Source organism: Epinephelus fuscoguttatus, linkage group LG23 (genome assembly GCF_011397635.1).
Source record: "Epinephelus fuscoguttatus linkage group LG23, E.fuscoguttatus.final_Chr_v1".
Lineage (NCBI taxonomy): Eukaryota > Metazoa > Chordata > Actinopteri > Perciformes > Serranidae > Epinephelus > Epinephelus fuscoguttatus.
The window spans coordinates 15,070,570-15,097,831 of NC_064774.1; the positions used below are offsets into that span (position 1 = coordinate 15,070,570).

At 42.0% G+C, this 27,262-nt stretch overlaps 1 protein-coding gene across 2 annotated transcripts; it reads left to right on the top strand.

The window, feature by feature from the left end:
• The first annotated feature begins 285 nt into the window (after positions 1-285).
• kcnj10a (potassium inwardly rectifying channel subfamily J member 10a) lies at positions 286-26,275 on the top strand. 2 transcript variants are annotated; one of them, XM_049569202.1, is made up of 6 exons: positions 286-862; positions 11,605-11,997; positions 12,747-12,958; positions 14,616-14,747; positions 16,550-16,727; positions 22,777-26,275. In XM_049569202.1, the coding sequence occupies exons 2-6, from the start codon at positions 11,613-11,615 to the stop codon at positions 23,202-23,204; spliced, it is 1,335 nt and encodes a 444-aa protein (XP_049425159.1). In that variant the 5' UTR covers positions 286-862; positions 11,605-11,612; the 3' UTR covers positions 23,205-26,275. The 2 variants fall into 2 exon arrangements, with proteins under 2 accessions (XP_049425159.1, XP_049425160.1); XM_049569203.1 differs by having other exon boundaries at positions 287-862; positions 22,795-26,275.
• The last annotated feature ends 987 nt before the right edge of the window (positions 26,276-27,262 follow it).

The following is a 27,262-nucleotide window of genomic DNA, read 5'->3' on the forward strand; positions in this document are numbered from 1 at the left end:
CGCAAAACCGCAAGGAGCCAAGTGCACAAGAAAAGAGCCCTGTTTTTTTTCCTCACGTCTTTGATTTGTAAATACCTCCGCTTCAGTGCAACAACTTCCAGGCTTGTATCTTATAACCATCAAACGTTTACATGAGAAAGTTGACAAAGGCTGAAACAGCGGAGGAGGCCTCGCAACAAAGAGGCCCATTTATAGAGTACAGTTGGGGAGCGATACGGAGAGGGAGGGTAGGAGGAGAAGCTGGGAGGAGAGTTGAATTAATGAATTAAAAATGTTGTGAAACAGCGGCTGTCTGAATACTTTTGGGTTTATATAGAGAGGCGTGCAGGGGGGTCCTGGAGGAGTGGACAGCACAGGCTTCTTTAACTTCTCTCTGTCCGGACACACAGGGCTCCCTCTCAGCTTAACATGCAGGAAGAAGCGCAAACTGTGCTCATCTGATTACATAATGACCCAGTAACAGTGAGCCAGAACCGGTACTGCCAGTACCAGTGTGCTGGGAGACACTGACTGACTGGTTAATCCTCGCCCAGGCCTCTCGCCTGGTTTCATGTTTTTTCTCTTTCTTCTTAGAAGCTTTAATTTTTCTGAATATAGGATGACAACGACGTAGAGGGACTGCAAAAGAAAACAAACAATGTGATGTCAAAGTGAGAGGTGGCGTAAAACATGCTCGAGCTGTCAACAAGTGCGCGCCGCTCAAAACCGTGAATTTTCTCATCTTTTTTTCAGTCTTTTTCCTCCGAAGACAGATCGAATGCCGTCTGTCTTTTTCACATGTCTGCTGGACAGTGAAATTAATTAAAGCTTCAGGTTTCAAAGCTGTGGTCCAAGTGAACTTCTGTTACAAGTCAGCAGGAAGGTAAGAGACACAGAGACATACTTTACTTGTCATATTTTGCAGCTATTTTTTCTTTTTCTTCTGACATCAAAGCAACATTTGATCAAAATCTGAAAAAAATGTGTGGATCTGAGTTTATTTGACTTGTGTGCAGGCCAATGTCATCAAATATACCCAAATAAAAATCTCTGCAACATCCCTTTAAGTACTTATAGTGTGTTTTATAGGACTTTAAAGATTTATCTAATCTTTTATTTCCAAAATCCTGCCTTGTGATATTCCTCTAACATCCAAGAACACGCTTGTTTTTAGCTGTGATTTTTATTTTAGTTCTCATGATGTTTACTAGTTTTCCCATAACTGTTGTGATGTGGAGAATAACCCGAGGAAACATGCTGCATAACCTGAAACTGTCTGATGCAAGGCTTGAGGTTAACAGGTGTTCAGTGTCGCTGCATCCACTGCCTTGTGTTTACAGCGCGGAGGGATATTAGCAGTAACAATAGAGACGGTCAAATCTGTAGCACTATCTGACTGCTACACAGGATTATTTGAGGTTTTAGCATTAAATTATTAGCATTAGTAGCAAAAACAGTCCCTAAAATCCTACAGTAGTTAATAATGTAGTGGATGTACCAATGCTTTTCTAGTCAAAGATAATTCAGTGTTAAATGAAAAGCTTAGCTAACTTGAGCCTCCACACTCTGCACCTGTACTGGGTAGATATCTATGATTAATAAATATGGTTTTCCTCACAGTTTGGAGTAAACACTTAGATGCAACACAGAGGAAAATACATTTGGGCTTCTGCTGCAGAACAACAGAAGCTGTGGTACTGCTCCATGGAAAACACCAAACATATTGATTTACTGATGTAGGGCTGCCCACGGCTAAGAATTTTCCATTTGACCAATAGTTGTCATTTAAGGCTGTTAGTCGACTAGTCGCCCGCATGTTTAGGATATTAATTTGATTATTAAATTATATATTTTGGTGGTTTGAGTTGAAGGTGTGAGAAAGAATAGTATCAGTAACATTGTTAACACTGTGCTACATTACAGAGAAATACAAACCGTACTAATGAACCTTCATTAATATAGGCCTATATTTTATCTACAAGTGCACGTCACACACTGAGCGAGCCGCCTGTTAATGACGCTGTGGGCTAATGGGCATGTAGCTACTTCCATGTTTCAGATGATACGTCATGTTTGTAGTCGACCAATGAAGATGAGTTTACATATCACCTTGGGTTCGTCCTTCACCTTCTCAAAATGATCCCACACTTTGGATTTCCTGCCCGACATATTATTAAGTAGCCTGTGGAATAACCGCAGGTACCAGCCCTGGAAATTAGAGGCCGTACACATGCTGCGTCTTTAACCACCTGGATAATGCGAGGTCAGGCGCTGGGCGCTGCTCTTATGGCTTTTTTGTGTCAGCTTTCAATCCTTGTGTTTGTATCAAAGAGAGTGGGAAGAACAGGTGTGAATGTGTTTTGACTCCAAGTCTACAGAAAGTCTCGACTCCATTCAGTCAAAACAAATCCCACCTTCTCATTGAGGAATTCCCCATCGGCACCACAACAGTAGTACACTGGCCAGATTTACAGCAGAGAGACACAACGTTGGCCACTACTAACTCGGAAGAAGATGGTAAAAGTCAGTCCTAAATTACAGCCCGGTGGCCCACAGCTGCTCTCCATTGTTTAATTTGGGTCAGTGTCGTAACTCCTCAGCTTCTAATTCTGGGCTGAGGAAGTGGAGGGGTGAAGGGTTTATGGAAGTGTTTAGATTTAGATGAAGGTTTGGACAGACTGCTGGACACAGACACATTGAGACAAATGTCGGATCACCATGGCGACTGGTCACATTTACTTCCTGTTGTTAAATTGCACATGAACGTAATTATGTTAACATGGAGTACCCACATGTACAGGCCATAATACAAATACACTGAGTGTAGATGTAAGTCAAAGTTGCAGTGGTGGAGAATTGTGTTTTCATACAACTACGACATGAGCTGTTATATTTATGGGGGAATTCATTCCCGCCTTGATCCCAGTTTTTTCCACGAAGCATGAGCTGGAATATAGGAGGAAGGCATAGTTCGGATCTTCTAAAGTGGGCTTGTATGAGGTACTTATCCATAATCAGCATATTATCTACAGTAGATGTCAGTCAGTACGCCCCCAGTTTGGAGAAGCTACCAGGACTACTGACATGGAAGCTAAAAAACGTACTGCTGTGAATGTGGGCTGCTGCAAAATGTATTTTAGCCACTTCAAAAATTAATTTCAGTTCAGTTATACGCTATTGAGAATATTTTCACTGCTTTATCTTGGCATCAGAGAATCTGATCATCTATCTATGTTCTCATCAAAGCCACCAGACTCCATTGACAAAAACAGTAATTTTAGCTGGCTGAACACAGGAGTCGCTGGTCTACTGCTGCCGCAATCAGTTAGTTAGTTTGTGTTATTGTGTGACTTCGGTGAATCTGAACTAACCCTTTCAAACACAAAAGACACACAATAACACAAACAAACTGACCGATCCAGGCAGTGGTAGACCAGCAGCTCCTGTGTTCTGTGATGTTAAATTACTGTTTTTGTCAATGGAGTCTGGCTTTGAAGAGAGCAATATAATGGCTTCAGTTCCCCAACAGGGCACTAGGGGCATGTTGACTTCCATCTACTTTATGTAATACACTGACCATGGATAAGAACGTTAAACAACCCCTCTTCAAAAAATCCAAACTATCCCTTTAAGGTGTCAGTATGCTTCAAGCAAAGTGTTTATCGGATGGTCAATCTGCATCTGAAACCCTACACCTTTTTGATGTAGGAATCAAGGATTACATCTGATAATTTTTGTAACTCTTCAGAAATTGGAGACAGTTCTGCCCAGCGAAGCAGAACCCTCAAGCCCCCCTTCTTCTGTCACATTTCTTGTGAGATGGTTGCATGACAGGATTGTTTTTGATTGTCTGAAAAGTCCCTGTCTACACTGTCTTAAAGCATGGCTATCTGGAAAGGCTCTGATCACATTTACCTTCAGACATAGTCGAACGACTCATCAAATGAGCTAGTTCTTTTCAAGCATGCTGACATCTTCATGCAATCACACGTTGTTAATAGTTTACCAATCTCTAAAACACAATTAAGTCTTTGATTAAACACCCAAAACGTCATTAGATACACGAAGAAGATTCCTATAATTGTTCCCCAAACCTGCATTGAGATGCAAGTCCTATAAATAAGTCTCTTATAATATGCGTTGCAAGATTTTGAGCGCTGGGTTGCAAATTAGTTGGAATACCATTGTCTGGATTCGGCAATGATTTAGTGAAACAGCCTCGTTGGCCTTTTCTTCCACAAGGATCCTCCAGTTTTCAGGCCATCAGGGGTCCTCAAGTGAAAGTAAAGCGTATTTACAGTATCTATTGATATCTGTTGATGAAGATTCTCAATCATTAAGGTCATCGTAAGTGCTATATCGTAGGCAACCGGTCTTGCTTGAGTTCTCAACTTAACTCAACTTAACTCAACTCAACTAAGATAACTATTAGTATCCTTAAACAAGCCACAATCATACCAACGAACCTCTGATATATCTATGGGAGGATGATCACTATGTTCAGGACAGGAATTGAATAAATATAATATGTAGGTTGGTACTTGTTAGGTTGATTTTAAGTGCTTGTTGATCTTGTGAAGATGACTTTTTCCTATAACTGAAGAATTAAGTATTTATAGATGGGTCGCAAAAACTTGTCTACTTCTTCAGCTCAACAAACAATTTAAAAACTCCTTGAAAAACATGGTTATGGTGATGAAGAGTTGTTCTGGAGACACAGTTGTTTAGGTTTATGAGACCCTGGGCCTCATCTTCACCTGACAGTGATGACATATGTTGTTTCTATACTGACCTTATATGTATGTGCGCTCCTTGTAGTTTCAAAGACATAGCCATTTTCTTATTGCCATTCAAGTACTTGGTATCTATGAATTGATTTTAATAAACACAATGTTTGTGGGGTTTTTTGCCAAATTTTAAAAGACTTTACATCAGAAAGTAAGATACCCACCCAAAATATATCCAAACTATATCTTAATGCTTTTTAAAAAATCTTAAAAAAACAACAACAAAAAAAAAACCCATACTAAATGTAACACGTCTGTACTGACCGTGAGAAATGTATACTTGGCTTTGCTATTAATACCAGAGCTGCGTTCTGAATTTCACACTCTTTGCTTTCACTTTCAGTGGGCACTGCAGCTTGCCTTTGCAGGTGCTGCATGCAGTATGCACACAGTGGGGACACACTACTTTGTCATACCATTTCACCCTGAACTTTGATCCTCTTACTCACATATCTGTTACCTTGAAGATAAAACGCCATTTGCTAAGCTTGCCAGAGATGGAGGTCAACCCGGAGAGCTCTGCTGTTGTTAATCTGCAATGTATGGAGTTTTAACTTTTAAGTTATAAATGCATACATTGCGGATTCCTTAGAATCTTAGAGATTATTTTGTTCACTTTAAGGTCCAATGTGTAGAAGTTTGGGGGATATATTGTAAGAAATGGAATATAATACAATGTTTTCTTTAGTGTATAATCACCTGAAAATAAGAATCGTGTTTTTGTTACCTTATAATGAGTTGCTTATTTCTACATAGGGAGCTGGTCCTTGTCTACGGAGATCATCGTGTTGCACTGCTAAGTTTCTTCAGTCCCAGAACTGACAAACCAGACATAGGGCCAACCACCATAGTAAGCAGTCCCTCCACGACAACTAGTCACGACAAGACACCGATTTTTTGTATTCGAAACTGCTTCATTCAAGGTTTTTAGCTGTTTAAATCATCGGCTCTGTTTGTTTTTGTGAGAAAGAGACGTCTGCGGATAATTTGACTCGAGGCAAAACCCTCATGAGTGTCTAGGTCTTAATTTATCACAGGAAAAAAGGTGAGCAGACATTAGCAGGTGCTAGGTTAGCGGCCCATTACGACAGGCCAAACAGCATGAGAGGAACATTGATTTGTTGAATGACACTGCTTTATTCAGTGTTTTTGCCGGTTTTCATCACCTGGTCTGTTTGTTTTGTAGAAGAGGACACCTGTGTGGAGTAATCGGCTCCTGGTAAAAACCTCCTGAACAATAAACACTGACGGAAATGTAACCTGGAGAAATTTGACCTGATTGCAATCTGTAGTCCTAAATCCCCCTAAATCTTTTTCACTGGACCTTCAAACATTAAGTTTGGCCATGTTGTCGAGCTGGTTTGCTGTCTCTGTCAAGTAGCTGTATGTCCATCTCTCACTCACAGCAGGAAATGACACTTCAAAATAATGCCAGAAATTCACTGTACAAACAAATACTCACACTTGTGAGTCACTTGCAGCCCATTCAGAATGGACCCACAACCCACTTTTGGATCTCAACCCACCAGTTGGGAACCACTGTAGTAAGACATCCTGGTATTTTTGGCACACTGCATTTGACATTCGATGTACTGGGACAAACTGAATCTTTCCTGGCATACATATAGGATGGTAGCATGGATACTGGAACCCACAGCAAAGCAGGCAATAACGACAGGAAGTGAGGAGATGAAACAGGAAATGGAGCAAGTAAAAAAAAAAAGGCCAACACAAAGCACAGCTAAAGAAGATGCTCTGTCTTAATGAGACTGTCTGAAATAATTCACTGTGTATATAAAGACACAAAGACACAACAGCAGCTCGTTTGTATGGGCACTGCTTAGTTTGGCTCCAGTAAGTTTGTGGTTTTAACATCTTGTGCTGGCTGAGTCAATGCCTTCTTGGCATGGCCTGTGTTGATGTTTAGACAGTCCTTTCAGTTGGCTGCAGAGGCTGCTGTGGCATGGACAGTGGTCACAGTTATTCAAGTTGTGTTGTATTGAGTCTTTTCAGTGTACTGGCTGCTAGGGGTTCTTTGTGGCTGTGGACACTGGACAGGGGCACTGAGTGGAAGGGATTACTCTCTCCTCTGGAATACTAATGACCCTCTTTTGTCACCGATCTGTTTCCTCCACCTTTACTCCACATACCCCTTCACCATCCATTTCCCTCCCTCTTCCTCTTTCACTCCCTTTGTCACCCGATGCTCAATTCTCTCTCAATCCTCCCCTCAAAACCAATTATCCCCCCCCCCCCCCCCCCCCCATCTCTGCCCCCTCACAATGTCAAGCACCGCATACTCACACACACGATCACGCACAGTCGCAAACACACACTTTAACCCTCCGTACCGCTCTCCTCTGCCCCATCTAACTTGCTCTCGCTTTCACTCGCTCGCTCACCCAGTCGTATTTTTCAATGGTGGCTTTTGTCCCTTTCATCTCCTCGAAAACAAAGGATTCTTGTGCGCACAGGACAGAGGGAAGGAGAGGGATGGAGAGCCGGACGGACAGGAAGAGATCCTAACCTTGAGTGTGGAAGAAGTCATTTTACAAGAGAGGGAATCCATCAGTGTTACTGTCAACCAGACTGATACACTTCCCAAATATTGTTTTAGCTCTATTAATATTTACATAACCAAGACTGGTGACTGTAGATTCAGTGACATAAGGGTTTAGATATTCTGTATTTTTCCTATCATCAAATAACCCCCCAAAAAAGATCAAAACCAACAAGCAATTGAATCTTCTCACAAATATAGTCAACCTCACACATAGATGAGTTGCACTCCGTGACAAATGTATTGTAGGGCACTGTAGTTTATTTTGAGTCCACTGTCCTGCTGCCAGATATACTCACTACTGCACCACATGTGTATTATTCCACAGCTGAAAATAGTTCCATCAAAGGCACCATCCATCCACATCTGATTAATGGAGTGCATAGTTGTTTTATAAGTAACTTTAAAATGAAACTACTTATTTTAATTTGTTTGGAGAGCAGCACTAATTATTATTTTTTGGAGAAAAAATGGATCAAATGATGATGTGTAACGTGAGAAGGATCGCTCGTAACAATGTACCCACAGAAAATTAGACAAATAACAGTTGGCAGTTTACTTTTAGCGTCTTTGAATGTATTGTTTTAGTTTTTATGACCTGAAAATCTTGCGTTTTAAGTTACTCTCCCCTTTCTCATCAAATTAATTTCCGATCACAGCAGACAGACAAAGTTAGCGACTAGCTGGTGGACATACTAGAGCTGCCAAAGAGCCAGATATGTCCATTAGGAGTTAGTGGAGACCATGGATTGATACAAAGATGGATGACATGTCCCCACTTCCTCCAACTGCACAAAAATGAAGCCAAAATATCCCACATAGAGATGCTGCAATCTTGCGCTAGTGATGTCATTTGAATTATACCCAAATTTATCAGAAAAAATGAACACTTAAACATCAGTATGATAAAATCTAACTGAAATGACTGAAATCATCTTTGGGAAAAATGTATTTAACGTGTATGTTGAGTTTTTACTTTGGCCCATGTCTCATCTGTTACCATAGAGGGGCAGGGTACACTGCTGTCAGCCACTACAGGGTGACTGAGATGTTTTGGCTTCACTTTTGGGAAGCTGTCATGTCGTCCATCTTATTATGTGATGTCACACATTGGTTTGTGGATTCCTGTTCTGAAGCCTTGAGTTTGGCATTTTGGCTGCCGCCATCTTGGATTTATGTAGCCAGAAGTGATCATGCTGCATCTTACTTAGGGCCCGAGGACATTGTCTGCAGATAGCTTATCACTCAAAGCGATCGCACCCTTAATTGTACGTAACTGCAAATGTTAATAAAAATATAAACAGTTGTGTTATATAAAAGTTCGTAAAGTTGCCCTGAACATGGAAATTAGCTGTAGAGACCCAAACCGTTTTTGTACCAGGATGTACACGTTTATTTCTGCTACAAAGTTAGGCATTATTACATGGACACTATGGGGATTGACTCACTTTTGGAGCCAGCCTCAAGTGGCCATTCAAGGAACTGCAACTTTTGGCACTTTCACATTGGCTTCATTTTTCAGCCTCTGAGGCTGCTGCTTGGTGGAGACCAAAACAGAGGTTAAAGGATATTAAATATTGGACCCACATTCATCAGGTGAACAGAAACATGACTCAGAAGAAATGCTAATGTTGCTCTTTGTCTGCTGGATGTGTAAATAGGCAATGAGTTTGCCATTGCAACTTTATGTTGTGTTTACACCTTATTGTGTACCCAATAGATAAGTTAATACTACATAACAGACTTATGTGCTCATTAGGATCAAATAGACTGAATGCCATAGACAGGGTAGGGTTGGTACACACGTACATACATACATACATTGCTAGTTGCTGAATGTACATGCAATTGCTAGTTGCTGTGTTGTTGTGTGTAAGGTCCTGACTTTGCAAACCAAACATTCCTTCATACAATCAATGGTATTGTATTGCCTTCTAACTGTTCTAAAGGTCTATATGTCCAATACACGAGTGTGTGTTTACTGTATGTGTAGGCAGGAGCTCCACAGGGTTCAGAGTTCAGCTGGAGATGGACACGGCCAATCACATGGGCCTCCTCTTGACCCCGCCTCCCTCCCCTCTCTCCCCCTCCACATCTTAGTATTCAGAGCACAGACATCAACACAGATCTCTATTCATTCACTCAGTGTGAGCTCCAGCGTGGAGAGAGGAGAGAGAAGGGTCAGAAAGGACAGGAAAGGACAGAGCGTATCAGATCGTCGTGTTTCTTAGGCTTTTGTTTGTGTTGTTTTGTTTTTGGGTTTGTTGTATTCACTCCGGAAGGCAGAGGCAGTTTGAGACAAAAGGGCCATTTAATGAACAGTGAGTGTGAGCGAGGGAGAAGGAAAGAAGTAGAAGGATGTGGAGAAACTGCAGCTCAGACCAGGGTAAAACTGTTGAGTGTACGCAATGGACGACCCATACAGTGACAATAAGTGTCCATGGCACCCGGGGGTGGTGTATGGGACACTTTGAGGCCCACAGACACTTAGAATCCACCCCAGCACATTACACCACCATTGTCTGACACAGGCATTCACTTGACACTTGTTACATGACAACAAGCACTTAGCTTGAGTAACAAGAGATGAGGGTGTACTTGTATGGGAAATAGGAATGTCAGTGATGGTTACTTTTGCTTTCGATAGCCTGACACCCATTAACCAGTAACTAACTAGGTCATTTTAGAGAGGAAAGAAGAGCAAAATGATGTGAAATACAAGAGGCCTTTCCTTTCAGTCCAGCACTCTGTAGGGCCACACTTTATACTGCTTTCCATTTAAAGGTGGTGAATTTTAATGTTTTGTGATGAAAAGCCCCATTTCTACCAAACACTTTCTTTTCTTTTCCTTCGAGTAAGGGTTAGACTAAATGCTGTTCACATAACCTGGTTGAAATTAATACATATAAATGCTTGAAGATCAACTCATTACTACAAGTCATATAAAAACTAAAGTAATGGTCAAAGTTGTCATAGTGAAATTTAAGGTGTGCTGATGGATTCACATCGACTCAACTCATGCATTGAGTAACATTACAAATTGATGTTCCACCTTAAAAGTCATCAGCAGTCGGCCCAGCGAATTAAGTTACTTTTTCTCCGACTCCAGCTGCTGCGAGAGGCAGCAAAACATCCTTTCATTTTATAGTTACAGTTTACTAATAAAACTATCCACAGTGTGAACAGTGGTTACATGAGCCTCAAAACCAGCCACAACTCAGCCCTGAGCAGAGTGACCGTCCTCTATTAACCAATCAGACTGCAGTGTTCACAGCTCCACCTTTTAGTACCAGATCTGTGTGCTAGGTACCCCAACAGAGGGGGGACCAAAAAGATAATGGCTGGGGTTGAAGTCAGGGCTCCCTGCAATTAACTGGGAAGACCATTATATCTATCAACCTTACTTTGTGCACATACATATGTATATATTTCACATATATTTTCCTCAATTGGAGCTAAGGGGCAAAGCTCGAACCATTTAAAAAACAGCCCCATACTAAACCTTTACAAAGCCATCTTCTTCTACAGATCTCTGCAGCTGACATCGTCTCAAAACCTAGATCTGATCCCAAAGTAATGCACATCTTCCTGTCAGATCTGCTGCATAAATGGGGTCTTTATTTAAGGAAAAACAAGCCACAAAGTGAAGGGAAGCGTATGAAAACAGCTTTCAGCAAAATGGAAGATGGTGGTCCAGCAGAAGACCTCGGCGTCCCTGATTCAAACTGAAAGACTCTTAATCTTTTTCATGTGGAATAACAGTCACTGGTGTCTCCTCATCTCAATTCAGTGGCTGTCTTGTGCAACCAACACGTGAATGGGCCTGCACTATCACGCTTTTAATGTGAAAGAGCAGCTGTGCCTTCATGCTGAAAGGAGGCTTTTATTTTGACAAGGCCAGCTGCCTCCATTGAAAGGAGAAAGGGGGCTTAAATGGACCACCATGGATAGCCACAACGCTGTCCAGCTGAAAAATGTGCTTCTAATCCCCTTCCTCTTCTTCTTCTCCTCATCGTCATCTCCCTCTCCTCCCAAATGTTCCACTCTGTCATTTCTCTCATTCATGTGGTCGTCAAATGTGCTCTCTTTTCTCCTTATTCACACACCCTGCACCTTTTCATTTGGTCTCACCTGCTGTTCACTTGATTTTACTGCCCATACAACCTATGCACTATTTTCCCGCTGTCTTATCTCACTTTGTCTTTTCATGTACACCCCCTCTACCCACTTTTCTTCTTTACCTTACCTCCTGTTGTCTCTGTCTCCAACCAACTGTAGCACCAGCCATGACCTCAGCCACTCCCCCCTCCTCTGAAGGCTCCTCCCCTCAGAAAGTATGCCACTCCCAGACACAGACTGACATCACCAAACCCCTGCTGGGCTCCACAGGGGGCACTGGAGGTGCTGGTGCAGGTGGAGGAGCCACGGCAGCTGGAGGGCCCAATGCCCTGCGGAGGAGGCGACGCGTCCTCTCCAAAGATGGCCGAAGCAATGTACGCATCGAGCACATAAGCGGGCGAGGGGCACTGTACCTCCGCGACCTCTGGACGACTTTCCTGGACATGCAATGGCGCTACAAGTTCTTCCTCTTCTCTGCCACTTTTGCTGGGACCTGGTTCGTGTTTGGAGTGCTTTGGTACCTGGTGGCCATGGTGCATGGAGATCTACTGGGTAAGGAGGAGGGGATGGAGGGGGGCAGAGCTTTTTAGTGGAGAATAAGATCAGAAAAGCAATGCGGTATGTGTATGGCCCCTAATGGTCCCCAGATAATTATTCCCACTTATCTTAGTAATTACCTGACTTTTCCTCCTGTGCATCAATTCATGTTTTCAAGTGAAAAGTCTTGACAGCTATTGAATACATTCATCCTTTTATTCATTTTCCGTAACCGCTTATCCTTAGGGGTCGTGGGGGGCTGGAGCCTATCCTAGCTAACACTGGCCGAGAATAGATTTCTCATGACATCTCATGTCCCCCCATGGATGAATAATACGAACGTTGGTCATCCCCTGACTTATCATTTAGTACCATCATCAAAACAAGAGTCAGTGTTGACCAAACAGTGGAAAACTATTACTGAAAACAACATATGAGTTATTGGTATTGATAGGTAACCTTACCAGTCAACACAGAAAAGTCATGTGAAATCTTGCTTGTCTGTTTCATCACTTAGGTACTTCTGAAATAAAAAAAGTCTTTATCCATGTCCTCTGGCCTTCTGTAAAAAAAGACCTAAGAAGTACAAGTACTTTTTTGTGAATGTGTTAACAATAAAGAAAGACACACGGAATACAGTTTTACATGGCAGAAAGAGCATGAGAAAGATCCAACAGAGCACTGAGAGAGGGAACAAAATGTTCCTTTATAATTAGTCCACTCCCTCAAACCCAAGATCTTCTGCTCTCCCTCCCTTCCTCCAGAGTTCGACCCCCCCTCCAACCATACTCCGTGTGTAATGGAGGTGAAGACCCTGACGGGAGCCTTCCTCTTCTCTCTGGAGTCTCAGACCACAATTGGATACGGTTTCCGGTGCATCACCGAGGAATGTCCTGCTGCCATTGTGCTGCTCATCTTTCAGCTGGTCATCACCATGGTGATGGAGATCTTCATCACCGGCACGTTCCTTGCGAAGGTAGTGAGATACAGTTTTTAGTGTTAGATACTGTTGTCATGATAGGCTATTGGTATTTCTAACTTTGATACAATACCTTAACAAATATCAATATTTGATACCATTATGATACGACGATACCATGGGGAGGTATAACACAGCTGTAATATGATGATGCTAATTTTTCTTTTCTTGTTAGTAATAGAGTCCAGCAGAATGACTGTAGTAAACATTGACAATATGAGAGGATACTGCAGAATATGAATATTGAAACCATTTCAGTGTCACTTTACCACAGGATGTCGGTAATATTAATGGCTACTTCGCACGGGATAAGAAATATCAGTAAAACTACCACAAGTGGGAGGGGTTAATCCATTCACGCTCCGCCGTCCCCTCCTGTCGTCATGTGCGTATGACATTGCTTCCTGTGCGTACCACACTCCTTGTATGTATAAAATAATATAGCCTACAACATCGAATTATTATGAAATGATTAGCCTACGGGTTGATTTTATTGTCATTTTTTTATTAGCCACATAGCCCTGCTACATTGCATACTTAACTTACCTAAAGCAATCAGAAGTCCCGTGCCTCGGACAAGTGCTTGCGACCTTCTTTTTGGTTTTGAATCGTGTTCATTGTAGGCCCACAGTACCTTAGGTTTCACACGGACTTGTCCGACTGTGAAGTGCAAAACTGAGTGCTTCTTCAAGAGCCTCCATGCTTAAAAATCCGCGAAAAACGACTTGTAAACAGGATATGACGAAATATCTACACACATATTTACTGTTGGTCCATTCGCATGGGATTAGTATTACCTGAGGTAATTTTCCGGGACCCTTTTACAGAAGGTAAAAGTCAAGGTAATCTTTACTGACATTGTGCGGTAATGATTACTGACATGGCACATTTGGACGGGACTAAAATCTCTGGTAATTATTACTTTACCCCACGTACCTATGTACCTGTCTGAATAGGGCCTATAACTGTGCCAAAGCAAGTGGCTGCCTTGTGCCAACAGTTTAACTTCCATCGATATTCTGTATCATACTTACCAGGCCACCTTGGGCTATAGTAAACATTGTATTGCCCTTCTGTGTTCTGCATTTAACAACAAACAAGTGTTAAATTTAGTTTAAAACTGTCATCTTTGTTATTTAAACAGAAACAATATACTTAATAATAGCTTAATGACAATAACGTTTATTTACAAAGCTCTCAAATCAGGACGTAATTTGCAACAACAACAAAAAGAATAGAAAAAATAATAACTTATATCATGCTGTTTGTCATGCATTGGGCTAGCATGTCCCTCCTTTACCCTGTATCAGTGCAGCTATCAGTATGTGGAGCAATCAGCTTTGAGCTTATCAGTTAGAGATTATTACCATGTTGATTATTACCACTCTAAACTATCAAAGCACAGTTATCTGAACAGTTTCCTCTAAACAGTCTAACAACCTTTCTTTTATCACTACATCCCTGTGATGTTACTCTGCCACGTATCACGTATCTTTCTGTAGGCCAGGTTTATCTCGAAGACAGAAAGAGGAAATGAGAAGCCCTGTTTACATGATTACTGGTGCTCGTGTGAAGTGTTTACAGCGTGTAGAAGTAACAGGAATCATTATATATCAGTTTTTACCAACTATGACACGTTTTCATCCTCTTGTAGGTCGCTCGTCCCAAGAAGAGAGGCGAGACAGTGAAGTTCAGTCAGCACGCGGTTGTGTCAAACCATGAGGGTCGACCCTGCCTCATGATCCGAGTGGCCAACATGCGCAAAAGCCTGCTGCTGGGATGCCAGGTACGCAAGTCACTCTTGAATTAATAGCAACCCCAAATAGGCTACCTATAGATTTTAATGCATCTGAGGTTTGCCTTGTATCTCTGCATCGGCTCTGCACAGCATTTGACTGGATGCAATGCCATAATGGATATGAACCCACTGACCCTGACATACAGTTTTACCTGGAGGCCTATACAAAGAAGAAAAAGAAAAGCTTTCATGACAACCACAAGCTTTTTAAAGTAAAGTGCTTCATGAACAGTAGGGATGTCAGTTTTGATCATTTTTTTCTTTTGATAGCCCGACACCCTTTTATCAGTAACTAACCAGTTTACTTCTAAAGGTGCGGACACACCAAACCGACATCAAAGAACTAGCGGCAACGAAAACCAACTGTTGCGTCATCTACATCACCTCACGTAGCCTCACGTCGCCTCACGTCACCCTGTGTCAGTTGCATTTGAACACACTACACGGACTACACATGACGGCCAAGTGGCACGTACGTTCTGCACCTGCATGAGAGAGAGCGGAGTGACAGAGTGGTACATCCTGACAGCCGAGGGGTTTCCTATCTGTGCAGCCGAGCACCGCAGCACCTCCACAGACTATTACATCCAGACGGTCCTGGTGTTAACTCCGCAGGCTCCACTTCACTCAGCTGCCCGATAAACCCGCTGCTTCTTCCCACTTTAACCTGAATAACAAACCAGGGCTCGGTTCTCCGGTTGGATCCAAACAGAAAGCCGCGGAAGCTAACTGGCTGCGCTTCCCTCCAGTCATGCTCCCACCTAGCTCCGGTTTGTTATTCAGGTTAAAGTGGGAAGAAGCAGCAGATCTATCCGGCAGCTGAGTGAAGTGGAGCCTGAGGAGGAAACACTGGTTAGCCCCAGTTTCACTACAGGCAGATTCACTCGCTACTGGGGCGAGGGAATAAAACCTAAACAGCCAATCAGAGTGATCTCTTTCACCTACAAGCTCAATTGGCTGAAAAGCCGCTGACGCCGAAGGGCAGATGGTGCGGGACACACCGCAAAACTAGGCCAACAGACGCTCACTGATGGCCCGACTTTGGTCGACGGCCGACTGTTGGCTTTGCTGACAGACAGCCCACTCCCTGCTTTAAAGTACCGAAACATATGCCCACTGCCCACCATCCGGTCTCCACAGGTTGGCTAACATTAGCCTTGGCCACTCTAGGCTGCGTGCCAGATAGTGGCGCCACTCATTTTGATTACTTGCCTCCAGGACGGCCTCACTAGCGTTGTTAACTATTTTAGCACTACTAGTCATGCTGAAACTGCTAACTGTGCTAACAGGGCTAATGGTGATAACACAGTATACAATTCTAAAGGGGGTTTGTGGGTTAGATTGAGTTCACTGGGGCAACCTGAGACAGATCAGGAGGTATAGGCACAACTGTTCCACAGTAACGCTGTTGGGTCGGGACGCCGTTACTAGCGGTAATCATAGCTAGTGGAGCCATTACCAAGCTTCTATCAAGCCTGGTTGATGCACAGAGCAGCAACTGAATGATAAAATTAACTTATATAACCTAAAGATATGCATAAGCCATCAAAAATATTCTGAGCAGTAACCTATCCACGGTTAATTGTTGACATCCCTGTTTAACAGTATCAATCTGACTGGTATAAAATATATTTAACGACACATTCAGTGACTGACGATGCCATGCTTAAGGACACATCGCCTATGATGAAGACACCGGCCGTTTCAGGTATTAAACCTGGGGCCTTTTGGTTACAGGATGCCTTCTGCAACCTCTTGGCTACATTTACTGACTCCATCTTGGCTCCCAGGTGACGGGGAAGTTGCTTCAGACGTCCCTGACAAAGGAGGGTGAGACGGTGCGGCTGGACCAGCGCAATGTGCCTTTCCAGGTGGACACGTCAAGCGACAGCCCCTTCCTCATCATTCCTCTGACTTTCTACCACATCATTGACGACAACAGCCCCCTCAGGGCCTGGGCAGCAAAAGGTACGTCAGGGCTTTAATGTCAAGTTGTGTGACAGTCTGACACACAATATCAAGAAGGGTGGGGAGAGTTTTACATCAATACTGAGACAGAAAGTGGAGATTTTTTTTCCCCAAAACTATGTGTTGGCTCCAGAGGGAAGCTGCCAGCAGTGGAAGAAGAAGTAGTAGTATTACTAATATGAATATTATTGTTAATGTGTAACTGGATCTTGGTAATATAAAGTATATTTCAGTAACAGCAATCACTTAATGAGAAGATTGAATTTGAAATCAAAGTTTATTGAGAATAACTGTATGCACATGCAGCATGTACTGTATGTGTATGTAGGTGTATTGGTATTTACGGTCATGTGCTGCGTGCTTGGCTGCCTCTAACTGTCCAGAGTTGGGCTGGTTTGGCACTGGAGGAGAGGGTTTCTTCGGCTGGAATGTGTGTGAGAGAGATCTGCCGAGACACCCCTCATTAGAGCACAATGCAGTACAGTCTGGGGTGCTGACACGAAGCCTGCACAGATCCACTTACAGCAGCACAGACCTCTCAGCACTGGGAGCAACAAAGGCATCAGTACGAAGTCTCTGATCGCGGCGTTATTTACACTCACACCAGTCGTTTACTGTAGACGGCCTCTGTCATTTCTTTACTTGGCCTCACTTGACACCATTGATTTTCTGATATGATATTATCATGTCGTCTAATTGCTACTCCTTTGTGCTCTGCCCTTTAACTTCTGCTTTCATTTCCGCCTGTTTTCTTGTAGCTCTTCTTGCCTTCCCTTCAGCAGTTATTTTAACCACAGTCACCATATTCAAGGGATTATATTACAGCACACACAATACTGTCCGTAATACTACTGTAATCCCTGGTTCAGGTGCCCACTGTAGCAGCAGCCAGTCTTGACATTTCCCCAGTGTTGCTTCATCTGTGTTTTTTTTCATAAATACAGTGATGCCTAAAATGCACTCAATATATCGTATGTGTTCACAGGGGTGTGACACCAAATTTTGGGCCCATGTCACTCTCATGCACCTTTTGAATGTAATTTTTACAAAGTCTGTTTGCTTACTTTCCTTTTCCTTTCTTTTATTGTTTTCTTTTTTGGAACCCTTTCTTGCGAAAGACATGACAGTGTACAATAGCGCTCCACCAGCGTACGCACTCACTCACTCGGCTCTAGCAGTATGCAGAGACAAATACTCAAGCAGTGGCAGACCAAACCATCTTGTGGCTTTTAAGGGCGAGGAGGGCCTCAGCGTAAGTAAAAAGTAAAATAAAGTAAAAGTAGTAAGTAAGTAAAAAGTATAATTACCATTTGAGAAACCTACTCAAGTAAAAGTTGAAAAAAAAGGTTAATATATTACCCAAAGTACAAGTTACTTTATATTTTTAATATTATTTTAGGGTATTTTTTTTTATCTTACTGATCACACTTTTTAAAATTAATAATCCTGACCTCTTTTGATGAGGATTCAAAAGGCCTAAAGACCACTAACTACAAGATAAGTTAACGTCATTATCATAACATCAAAGATTAACCTTAACATATCGGTAGCTAATGTTAGCTAGATAGCTACATTAAACCAAGAGCAGGTCTATGTGCAACTTCAGTGTGCTTGCAGAGGTGAGAAGAAAAGTTTTCTCAGTTTTTTTCAGGGGACACAGCAGCACTTCATCATGTAACTGCTGTCTTCTTTAGAATTTGGGATAAAAAGCGTTGCCAGATGTGGCCAGGGATTGCAGGGTGTCCTCCAGAAATGCTGTTAAGCCAAGTGGCAGATATCTTTTGACAGGGCTGGCGACCAGCTGTGGCCCAAGGGACAAGTGCCCGTTTTTGAGAGGGAACAAACAGAATATGTTTCAACCTTGATGTCGTCAGTGCTGCCAAAATTATGTTCTTTTTGTGTCATAAGTAACATCTGGTCTCACATGCATGTGTAATATGATGCAGATCTGGTGTGTATTCATAGGAAATAGGGGGACAAATCAAGATTTTGCATAGGGCCCCCAAAAAGTCCCACAGAGATGAAGAGGAGTCACTAAATCAGTAATTGATTATTTGAGCTGTTCAGAGTGAAACGTCGGCTTTGACTCATTAGAGTTCACTCTAACTTTATCATTAACACCTAGCAGTCTAACACATTCATAGCAAACTAACCTCACTGACTTGGGTTAAATTCCACGTTATCGGTAGGTGTGTGTGGTGTATGGGTGTCAGTTTCACTTTCCTCATTGTTCAAGGTTTCAACATCCAGAAGGTGTTTTTCTTTGATCTTTCAGGTACTGTAGTTAAAAAAAAAAAAAAACACCTTAAAATACCCTTTGTTTTGAGAGACTCCTTGGGTGCTTTCCCCCTTCTACACTCAAAAATATACTTGAGTTACTTGAGTGTGTAGATCATTCAAGGTTGGATAGTTGGATGGCTGTCTCTAATGGAATTTAAAAAGCCTGCAGTTCTTGGACATGCATCCATGGTAACACTCATGACTGAGCATACTTGTGCACACTGATTCTTTGAACAGAGCTTCAGAGTTCCCTGCAAAGCTTTCTTTATATCCTCAATGTGTAGTTAATTTACAGCACCTCCAGCATGGACCTGCTCTGATAGGAACATTGAAAACTGCCTTCCTGTGCAACAGTGTGTGAATCTTGTTGGCATTATGTGACCATGAGTCAATCAGAAGGGCAAGACACTGTGGAGATGGTCTATTAAGAGAGGTGCCATTGCTGTCCAAACCACTGAGCTAGAGTATCGAAGCATTTCTCTTAAGACTGATTGTGAAACTGTGTGCACACTGTGGAAAACTCCGTCAATGACTCATTGAGAGACTAAATATTTCCTATAGAACTGAGAGGTCAGGAAACTCTGCTGTGGTTGATGACGAAGAAAGTGCTTGTCGGTGAGATGCAGTCGCTACATGCTAACATCTGTAATGCTGATGTTTAGCAGGTATACTGTTGTGTTCACCTTCTCAGTTTCATATTTTAGCATGCTAATATTTGATTAGCACAAAACAAAGTACAACTGAAACTAAAGTGTGATCAGTTTTGCAAACATATGGTCATAAACAAAAGTACTAGGCAAAAGTACTCAACAAAATTTTGACTTGACAGTGGCGCTACATGAAAATTTGGAGAATCACCAACCCAGTTTCACTCCAAAGTCATTGGACAGTGACTTGTGGTGTCAGACACTGACAAAAAAAAAGCCGTCCTTTAACGTTGGCATGACTAACAGCCAGTCGCCATTGTAGTTTAACTGTGCTCGGCCGTGTCGGGGGGAACGGGCGGGAGAGATGATGGATGGGTCCAACAAACTTTCACCCGGGAGTGCGGTGTTTGCATCCCGCGAGATTATAAAGCCAAACCCTGTTCTTTTTTCCTAACCTTAACCACTTGCATTATTGGTTGAAGGAAAGAAAACATCAGTTCACGGTGTTGTACCAACGTAGTGTGTATATTTGAAAAAAGAGTGTATGTAAACTGTAGTGTATTTGAAAGAAGAGAATGCATGTAACAGGCAGGACTTGACAACGTGTCCCAGAACGTCAACAACCAACGCACCCAGGGTACCTTGCACGTCATATCTGGACGTGGAAAGTCCATGACCAAACTTGATGTGTGACAAGGTTGGAGTGAGAATGTGTTGCAACCCCCATAGTTATTACAATTTATCCTGACTAGGACCATGAATATCTGTTAAATTTTATGGCCACCCATGCAGCAGTAGCATCCCGAGCCATGCTGCTAAGATTGCTCCATAAATGCAGACGGAGCCCTTTGTGGCGCCCACAAAAGGCCAGCAAAGAGAATCCCTCAACCAAGTTTGTCGCAGTGAGCACAAGCGGTTGCGAAACCTGGTGTTTTTGCTCTGGTTGGAGCGGGACTGGGTCTGGGTTAGGGTAAGGACTGTTTAGACAGATGACAGAGTCTGCATTCTGAATGAGGCCTGTTGACGCAGGTGTGTGCTTGTTTGAGTGCATATGACTTCCAGTGTGTCCTTTGTGTTATTGAAGTTGTGTGTCAATGAATGACAAGTCTGCATGTGTTCTTAAAATGTATAAAACATTTCTGATTGGAATGTTGCCATCATGCTGCAGCCTTCTGTGTGTGTGTGTGTGTGTGTGTGTGTGTGTGTGTGTGTGTGTGTGTTCAAATTTCAGGAATGAGTTCTGACAGTGTTTGTGTATCTGTGTGCGTGTGTGTGTGAGAGAGATCCGGTCAAGTGTTTTTGGAATAAGTCAGTGAGTGGGGAGTTTTTATGTTTTGGAAATTTCAGGATGTGCGTGTGTGTGTGTGTGTGTGTGCGTGCTTGTGTGTGTCTTTCCTTAGCCACATACATGACTGCCTTTTACTGAATGAATGAATCTGTGACCCAGGTCTGCTTGCTTTTAAAAAATGAGCTGCCATTTTACCTCCTCAAATACAATGCAGGCAGAATATTATAATATAAACAACTACTGCTTAAAGGTTCAGTGTGTAGGGTTTAAGGGGGTAAAGTGACAGAAATATAATATAATACATATGTTTTCTTGAGTGTATAATCACCTGAAAATAAAAATGGTTATGTTTCTGGTCCTAAAATGAGCCGTTTATATCTACATAAGGAGCAGGTCCTTGCCTACGGTGGTCGCTATGTTACACCACCATGTTTCTACAGCAGCCCAGGATTTATAAGATATTATATAAGATAATTAAGTATCGCATATATAAAAACAAGCAGGACATAGTAGAAACAATCAAAACACTGAAGGAATTCTGACTGGAAGAAGTTTCAGCTGGTTGCAATCTGCAATCCTCACTGCTAGATGCCACTAAATCCCCCTAAATCTGGACTGTGCTACATTGCAGAGAAATAAAAAACCGCACTAATGAACCTTCATTAATATAGGCCTATATTTTATCTCCAAGTGCACGTCACACACTGAGCGAGCTGCCTGTTAATGACGCTATGGACTAATGGGCATGTAGCTACTTCCATGTATCAGATGATGCGTCATGTTTGTAGTCGACCAATGAAGATGAGTTTACATATCACCTTGGGTTCGTCCTTCACCCTCTCAAAATGATCCCACACTTTGGATTTCCTGCCTGACATGTTATCAACGAGCCTGTGGAATAACAGCAGGTACCAGCCCTGGAAATTAGTTGTCGTACACATGCTGTGTCTTTAACCGCCTGGAAAACGTGAGGTTGGGTGCTGGTTACTACTCTCTTTTTTGTGCCAGCCAATGCCACAACCCAGGTGTGAACGTGAATGCAAGCATGCAACCAGGGAGACATATGTGGGAATGTTTGTATATGAATCGTCACTTTCCTTTTTCTGTTTCTTTTCCTCACACAGTAGCATCTGTAAATCTTAGTTTGTTTTTGTATTTGTTAGTATGTCCATATTGTCAACATGATTTTGCACTAATTAGAGAACAAAGGGATTAAAAAAAGTAAGCTCAAAATTCAGTATATTGTGTTTTTAGCTTGATATGCTGCCCCCAAGTGGCCAAGGGTACAGCTTTGAATTCCTCTTGAGTGACGTCTTACGCCAGGGCCACACCACCCGCGGAAGCTCAGAGAAGAGAAGGCAGTTTCCTTTCGGCGCCCATGTTAACCGACTGTGTCGTCCACACTGGCCGCGCCGGGAAGCTCCGTGGCAGGCTCACAATTTGCAGCGATCAGTTCGGCGTCTGGTCTATTTTCTGCGTGAGCCGCGAGCGAATCTGACAAGCCAGGCAGTGAAAAACAAGAGCTGGGAGCAGAATCGCTTGTCTACGGCATGGAGAAATGCGCGTCTGATGTGAACGGAGGTGCTCCGGCGCGCGCGAGAATTTCGGTGCGCTGTGCTTCCGCGGGCAGTGTGGCCCTGGCGTTAGTGTTTACTACTGTGATAATCATTTTCAAGCAGGTTTTCCTTTTCTGTGATTTGTTTTTTTTTAATATTTATTATATTAAAACTGTAAAGGGATCAATTGAAATGCCTGATTGAAAGGAGTAAACTGATATGAAAACACATGGCTTGCTTTGTAAATGGTAGTTTGTTCGTTTGTTGTTTAACCTCAGGCCTGCTCCATCCTCCAGGTGGTGGCTGGACAGACCCGGAGCTGGCTGACTTTGAGCTGCTGGTGATCATGAGCGCCACAGTTGAGCCAACCTCTGCCACCTGTCAGGTTCGAACATCCTACCTTCCGGATGAGATCCTCTGGGGCTATGAGTTCCCCCCTGTTGTCTCCCTGTCTCCCTCAGGAAAATATGTGGCCGATTTCGCCTTCTTTGACAAAGTGGCCAAAACCAAAACCCCACCCCTCTTCAAGCAGGCCCTGCCACCAAGCCCGCCATCACGGGCGTCTCGTTACCACGGTGGCAAGGAGGCTGGGACAGACCCAGAGAAGATGCGACTGGAGGAGAATTACAGGGTGGAAGAGAAGGGGCGAGAAAGGGGGCGCATCAGAGATAGCAGCCCACTGAGTGTGCGTATTAGTAATGTGTGAGAGAAAAGAGAGAAACAGGAAGTGGTTACGGAAAGAAGATGTGAAACAGAGGTAAGGTGAAGACAGGAAGGAAAAACAAACAAGCTGCTCATAGTGTCAGATGAAAACATCTCACCCACTCGTACACAAAACACTCCGCCTACGCATATGAGAGGAACACCTGGGTGCCCTTTCACTTCACCCACCAACCGCGCACAGACACACTGCCGGTGTGTCACTGTCGGGAATACACTGAGAAAATCTGTGGGGAAATCTGTGTCTAAAAACCCAGCATGTACAAATGTACAGCACAACATCAAGTCATCCATAGAGACATTTTCTACACTTCTGTTTTGGAAAGGACTTGTTTTAATGCAACTGGAGGATGCTCAAACACTGCAACATAATCTTCATCTTATCAGGTCATTTCTGTCTGTGTTTTATTCCCAGGGTTGTCGGAATAACTTAATCTGATTCCAGTAGAAATCAACTTGTTTCAAGAATTTTCTAGAAATTTGTAGGATTTTTTGAACCAAGAAGGAATAAGAAAAGTGGCCTTGATTTCAGAAAAATAAAAAAAAAGTTGATTTCTATTTCTGTTTTAAGAAAATAAGAACTCAGCTACAGAAAAATGTACTTGATAGGAGGATTTTTGCAGTGTGGTTGAACATCTGACTGAATCACTGTACTGTTTTTTCCCCGTTTTTAAAAATGAACAAAATACCTGCAAAAGCAGCCCGTTCTCATTCCCAGGTCATCAAAATATTAATGCTTTGTCACACCCATCGGTCATGAGTGTATTACTGAATGAGCCTACCGGACCCAGGCCAAGGGGCCCCTAAGCTAGAGTCTCTGACAAAAAATTAGCAACAGCAACTTCACATAAAGGGCTTCTTCATCATGTCCATAACAGAGCCTAAAAAAAGAAAACTAAAGAAATAGCCTAAACATTCACCTCTAAAATGTCACAAGAAAGAAACAACAGCATGCTGTACCTGCCCAAGAGAGGGTGAGGAAGCCTTTTACACCAGGTCCAGGGGCCCATTGTGTCATAATCCGACCATGCCCTCTGTGTCTTTTAAATGCCAAAGGCGCCCTTTAGCGTCTTTATGAGATGCAGCGGGATTCCATCTAATTCTAATGTAAACCCATCTGCTGCAGTATTTGATGCTGAGAGCATCTGACACAGTGTACAGCGTGAGAAAGTCTCCGTCTGGTGTCAAGGAGGGTTGGTGGATTGGTCAAACAAACACAGGACTTTGACCCAGGAGACCAATTTGTGTCCTGTGTGAAACCAAAAGTCAACAAGGTTTAAAGTAACATTACATCATTTTTGATTGTCACGCACACGTGTTTACATCAAGACATGTTACGTACTTATTTTAACCCTAAACATAATTTTATTTCTCAACATATCCTCAAACAACGGTTTGTATGATTTCCTACAAATAAGCTCCCCAATAATGATGTTACGTGCTTAACATAAAGTTACTGAACTAACGTAAAGTTATGAATGTTTAGGCTAGGCAAGTAAAGTTACTCTGCTTGAGTTTAGGAGAAGAAACTTGGTGTTGATGTACCATAAAATGACTCAAAGTTCACACTGGTCTCCTGGGGAAAGTCCCAGGTGAAGTTCTGTGTTTGGTGACGCATCCACCGCCAAAACCTGTCTCCTTACTGGCTTGCTCAGGACCGCTTTCTTCTTTACTCCCATCAGCGCATTGGTTGCTGATCACAGCCATCCAATATATGTTGGTTTAACAGGTATTACTGGCCAATGATTATGTGAGATACATGCAAATTTTGGTGCATAAATATACACATAGTGCACAAGAAAAGCCGGTGTTTATAAACAAAAGTTTCAAAACATTAACCATGTGTTTCAGCTGGGCATCACCTAGAGATGCTAGAGGGTGCCCTGTGCGTCGCTATCAGATGCCAAGAGGCATGACAAAGCGTTGGTATTTGACAGCCGGGGAATGGGAACAGGTTAGCAAAAGGTGGCGAAAATACTGGAACCATATTATTTTTTTAACGAAGGATTTTAAAGGAATGTATCATATTTTATGTACACAATAGTTTCTAACATCGTTACATGTTGTACCTGAAATATTGTGCTCTGTCATATGAATGTCTTTTCATGTTTATTGGGATAAATCTGTTTAGTGATATTACTAAAAGCACTTTAACTTGAAAGAAAAGTGGCATTTCACACAAGGGAAATAACTGAACTAACTCTGAAACCTAATGCACTGTAATAAATGATTAAAATTTGGGTCATGTTTGGGGTTTGTGAGCGTGCGATATTTGCTTGAAAATGGGTAATTCTGTGAGTGTTCGTACGAACCCTTTGGTGAGCTATCCTAAATTTTATGTGAGTTAATGTACCTCTGTACAGTGTATAAAATATTTTTTCTTACATTTTTCACATCAGTATGTCCTGACATTTGATACACAACTCCACATTTTCCATATACCATATTGTCAATGCAAAAATGTAAGAGTGGGCCCATCATTTCACTGCTGTCATTTTTCCATCCATTGGCTACGAAGGAGCCTGTGAATTTGGCCAGTATGTGCTAATCATCTGCCTTTTTGGATCTGAAAAGAATATATATCTAGATAAAAATGTACCCCTTTTTAAAATATTTACATGAAAATGGTGACAGATGAATTAAAAAATCAAATTAAGGTACTCTTATTTAAATTTCTTGGCAACAAAAATGAATTTGAATTTTTACATAAAAAAAATGTTTTCACTAAATTTCATTACTAGAAATGTAATCAGTTCTTAAAATTATTTTGTTTGAATGGCCAAACATTTTATGAAAAAAATAAAAATAAAAATCAGTAATATATTAATACGTTATGATCTGTGGAAATTTGTGCTCTTGACAGAGATTAAATGCCACTATTCAGATGAAATCCTCTGCTGCTTCAGACCAAGCCCAATGATAACAATATTTTTGAAATGTGAAAATATTTCAGTATCCATGTGTGGTGAGGGGTTGTGCTTGTTTATACTGTAAAGCCTACTGTATACTGTATATGGATCACTCACATTGATCTAACTTTTTCAGTAAGCACTTTTAAGTGGCTCTTTTAATAAATGTATTATTTACAACATGTCTACGTGTGTGCATGAAACAAAATGATTCCTGCTTGATTTGTCTTCGTGGGTGAAAATAGTACATTATGAAAGATAAAGCATTTTATCTTCTGAAGCTTTTAATCGCATTCATATTAAAATTAAGACACAGATATTGAGACCCTCAACCTCAACAACCTTAACTGAGGTTGACAAACATCCTGCCTACTAAGACACTCAGTTGAGCAAACCTGCAGCTCTGGCTTCCTCTGACCAATCAACACACTGATAGCGGCACCATAACGTGTTCAACGGACATTATCTCAGTAGAGTGGTAAGAAAATTATTTTACAACATACCATACTCGTGAACATCAGTATAAGATTTTCAAAATGAGCTTGTTTTATCATCAAACAACACAAATTCCATTAATAACACTGAATTGGACATTTTTTAGCACTTACGCTAATGCTAATTTTCGTGCTAATTTTTGCGCGATTAATTTGCATGGTGATATACATTTAAGAACTGTTGGTTTTATCAGTAGGCCCACTTCCATGCTGAACCGGAATATTACGCGTCAAAAAAAAGCAATGAAATTATCTTCAGAACATCAATTTTTCTGAGCTTTCACACTGCAAATAAAAGTATCAACCAGTCAAGTCGTGCAGAATGTCACATCACAGCACCGCGACAATGGCGGACCTGTTGCAACTGTTGCATTGCTGCTGGTATGAATAAAATTAGAGTATTTTGTCTTTTTGTGTTGCTTTTTACATGCAATTAATTCGCACATAAGTCAATTTCTTTGAACTGCTGTTTGTGTCATGTAGTTCACTGTCACTCAGACCATGAATATTAGGCCTTGTGGCAAAAAAGCCAGAACAATTTTGATTTTTCTGAGCTTTCGCACTGCAATTAAAGGCATCTACCAGTCATGCAGTTGAAGCCGGCTGTACAATAATTTACCTCAAACTCCCAGATGATGCTC

Excerpts from the sequence above, each read along its gene's own strand:
- kcnj10a (XM_049569202.1), top strand. The coding sequence starts at position 11,613 with ATGACCTCAGCCACTCCCCCCTCCTCTGAAGGCTCCTCCCCTCAGAAA. Across the intron at positions 11,998-12,746 it reads GGTGCATGGAGATCTACTGG|AGTTCGACCCCCCCTCCAAC; the intron begins GTAAGGAGGAGG and ends CCCTTCCTCCAG. Across the intron at positions 12,959-14,615 it reads CCGGCACGTTCCTTGCGAAG|GTCGCTCGTCCCAAGAAGAG; the intron begins GTAGTGAGATAC and ends ATCCTCTTGTAG.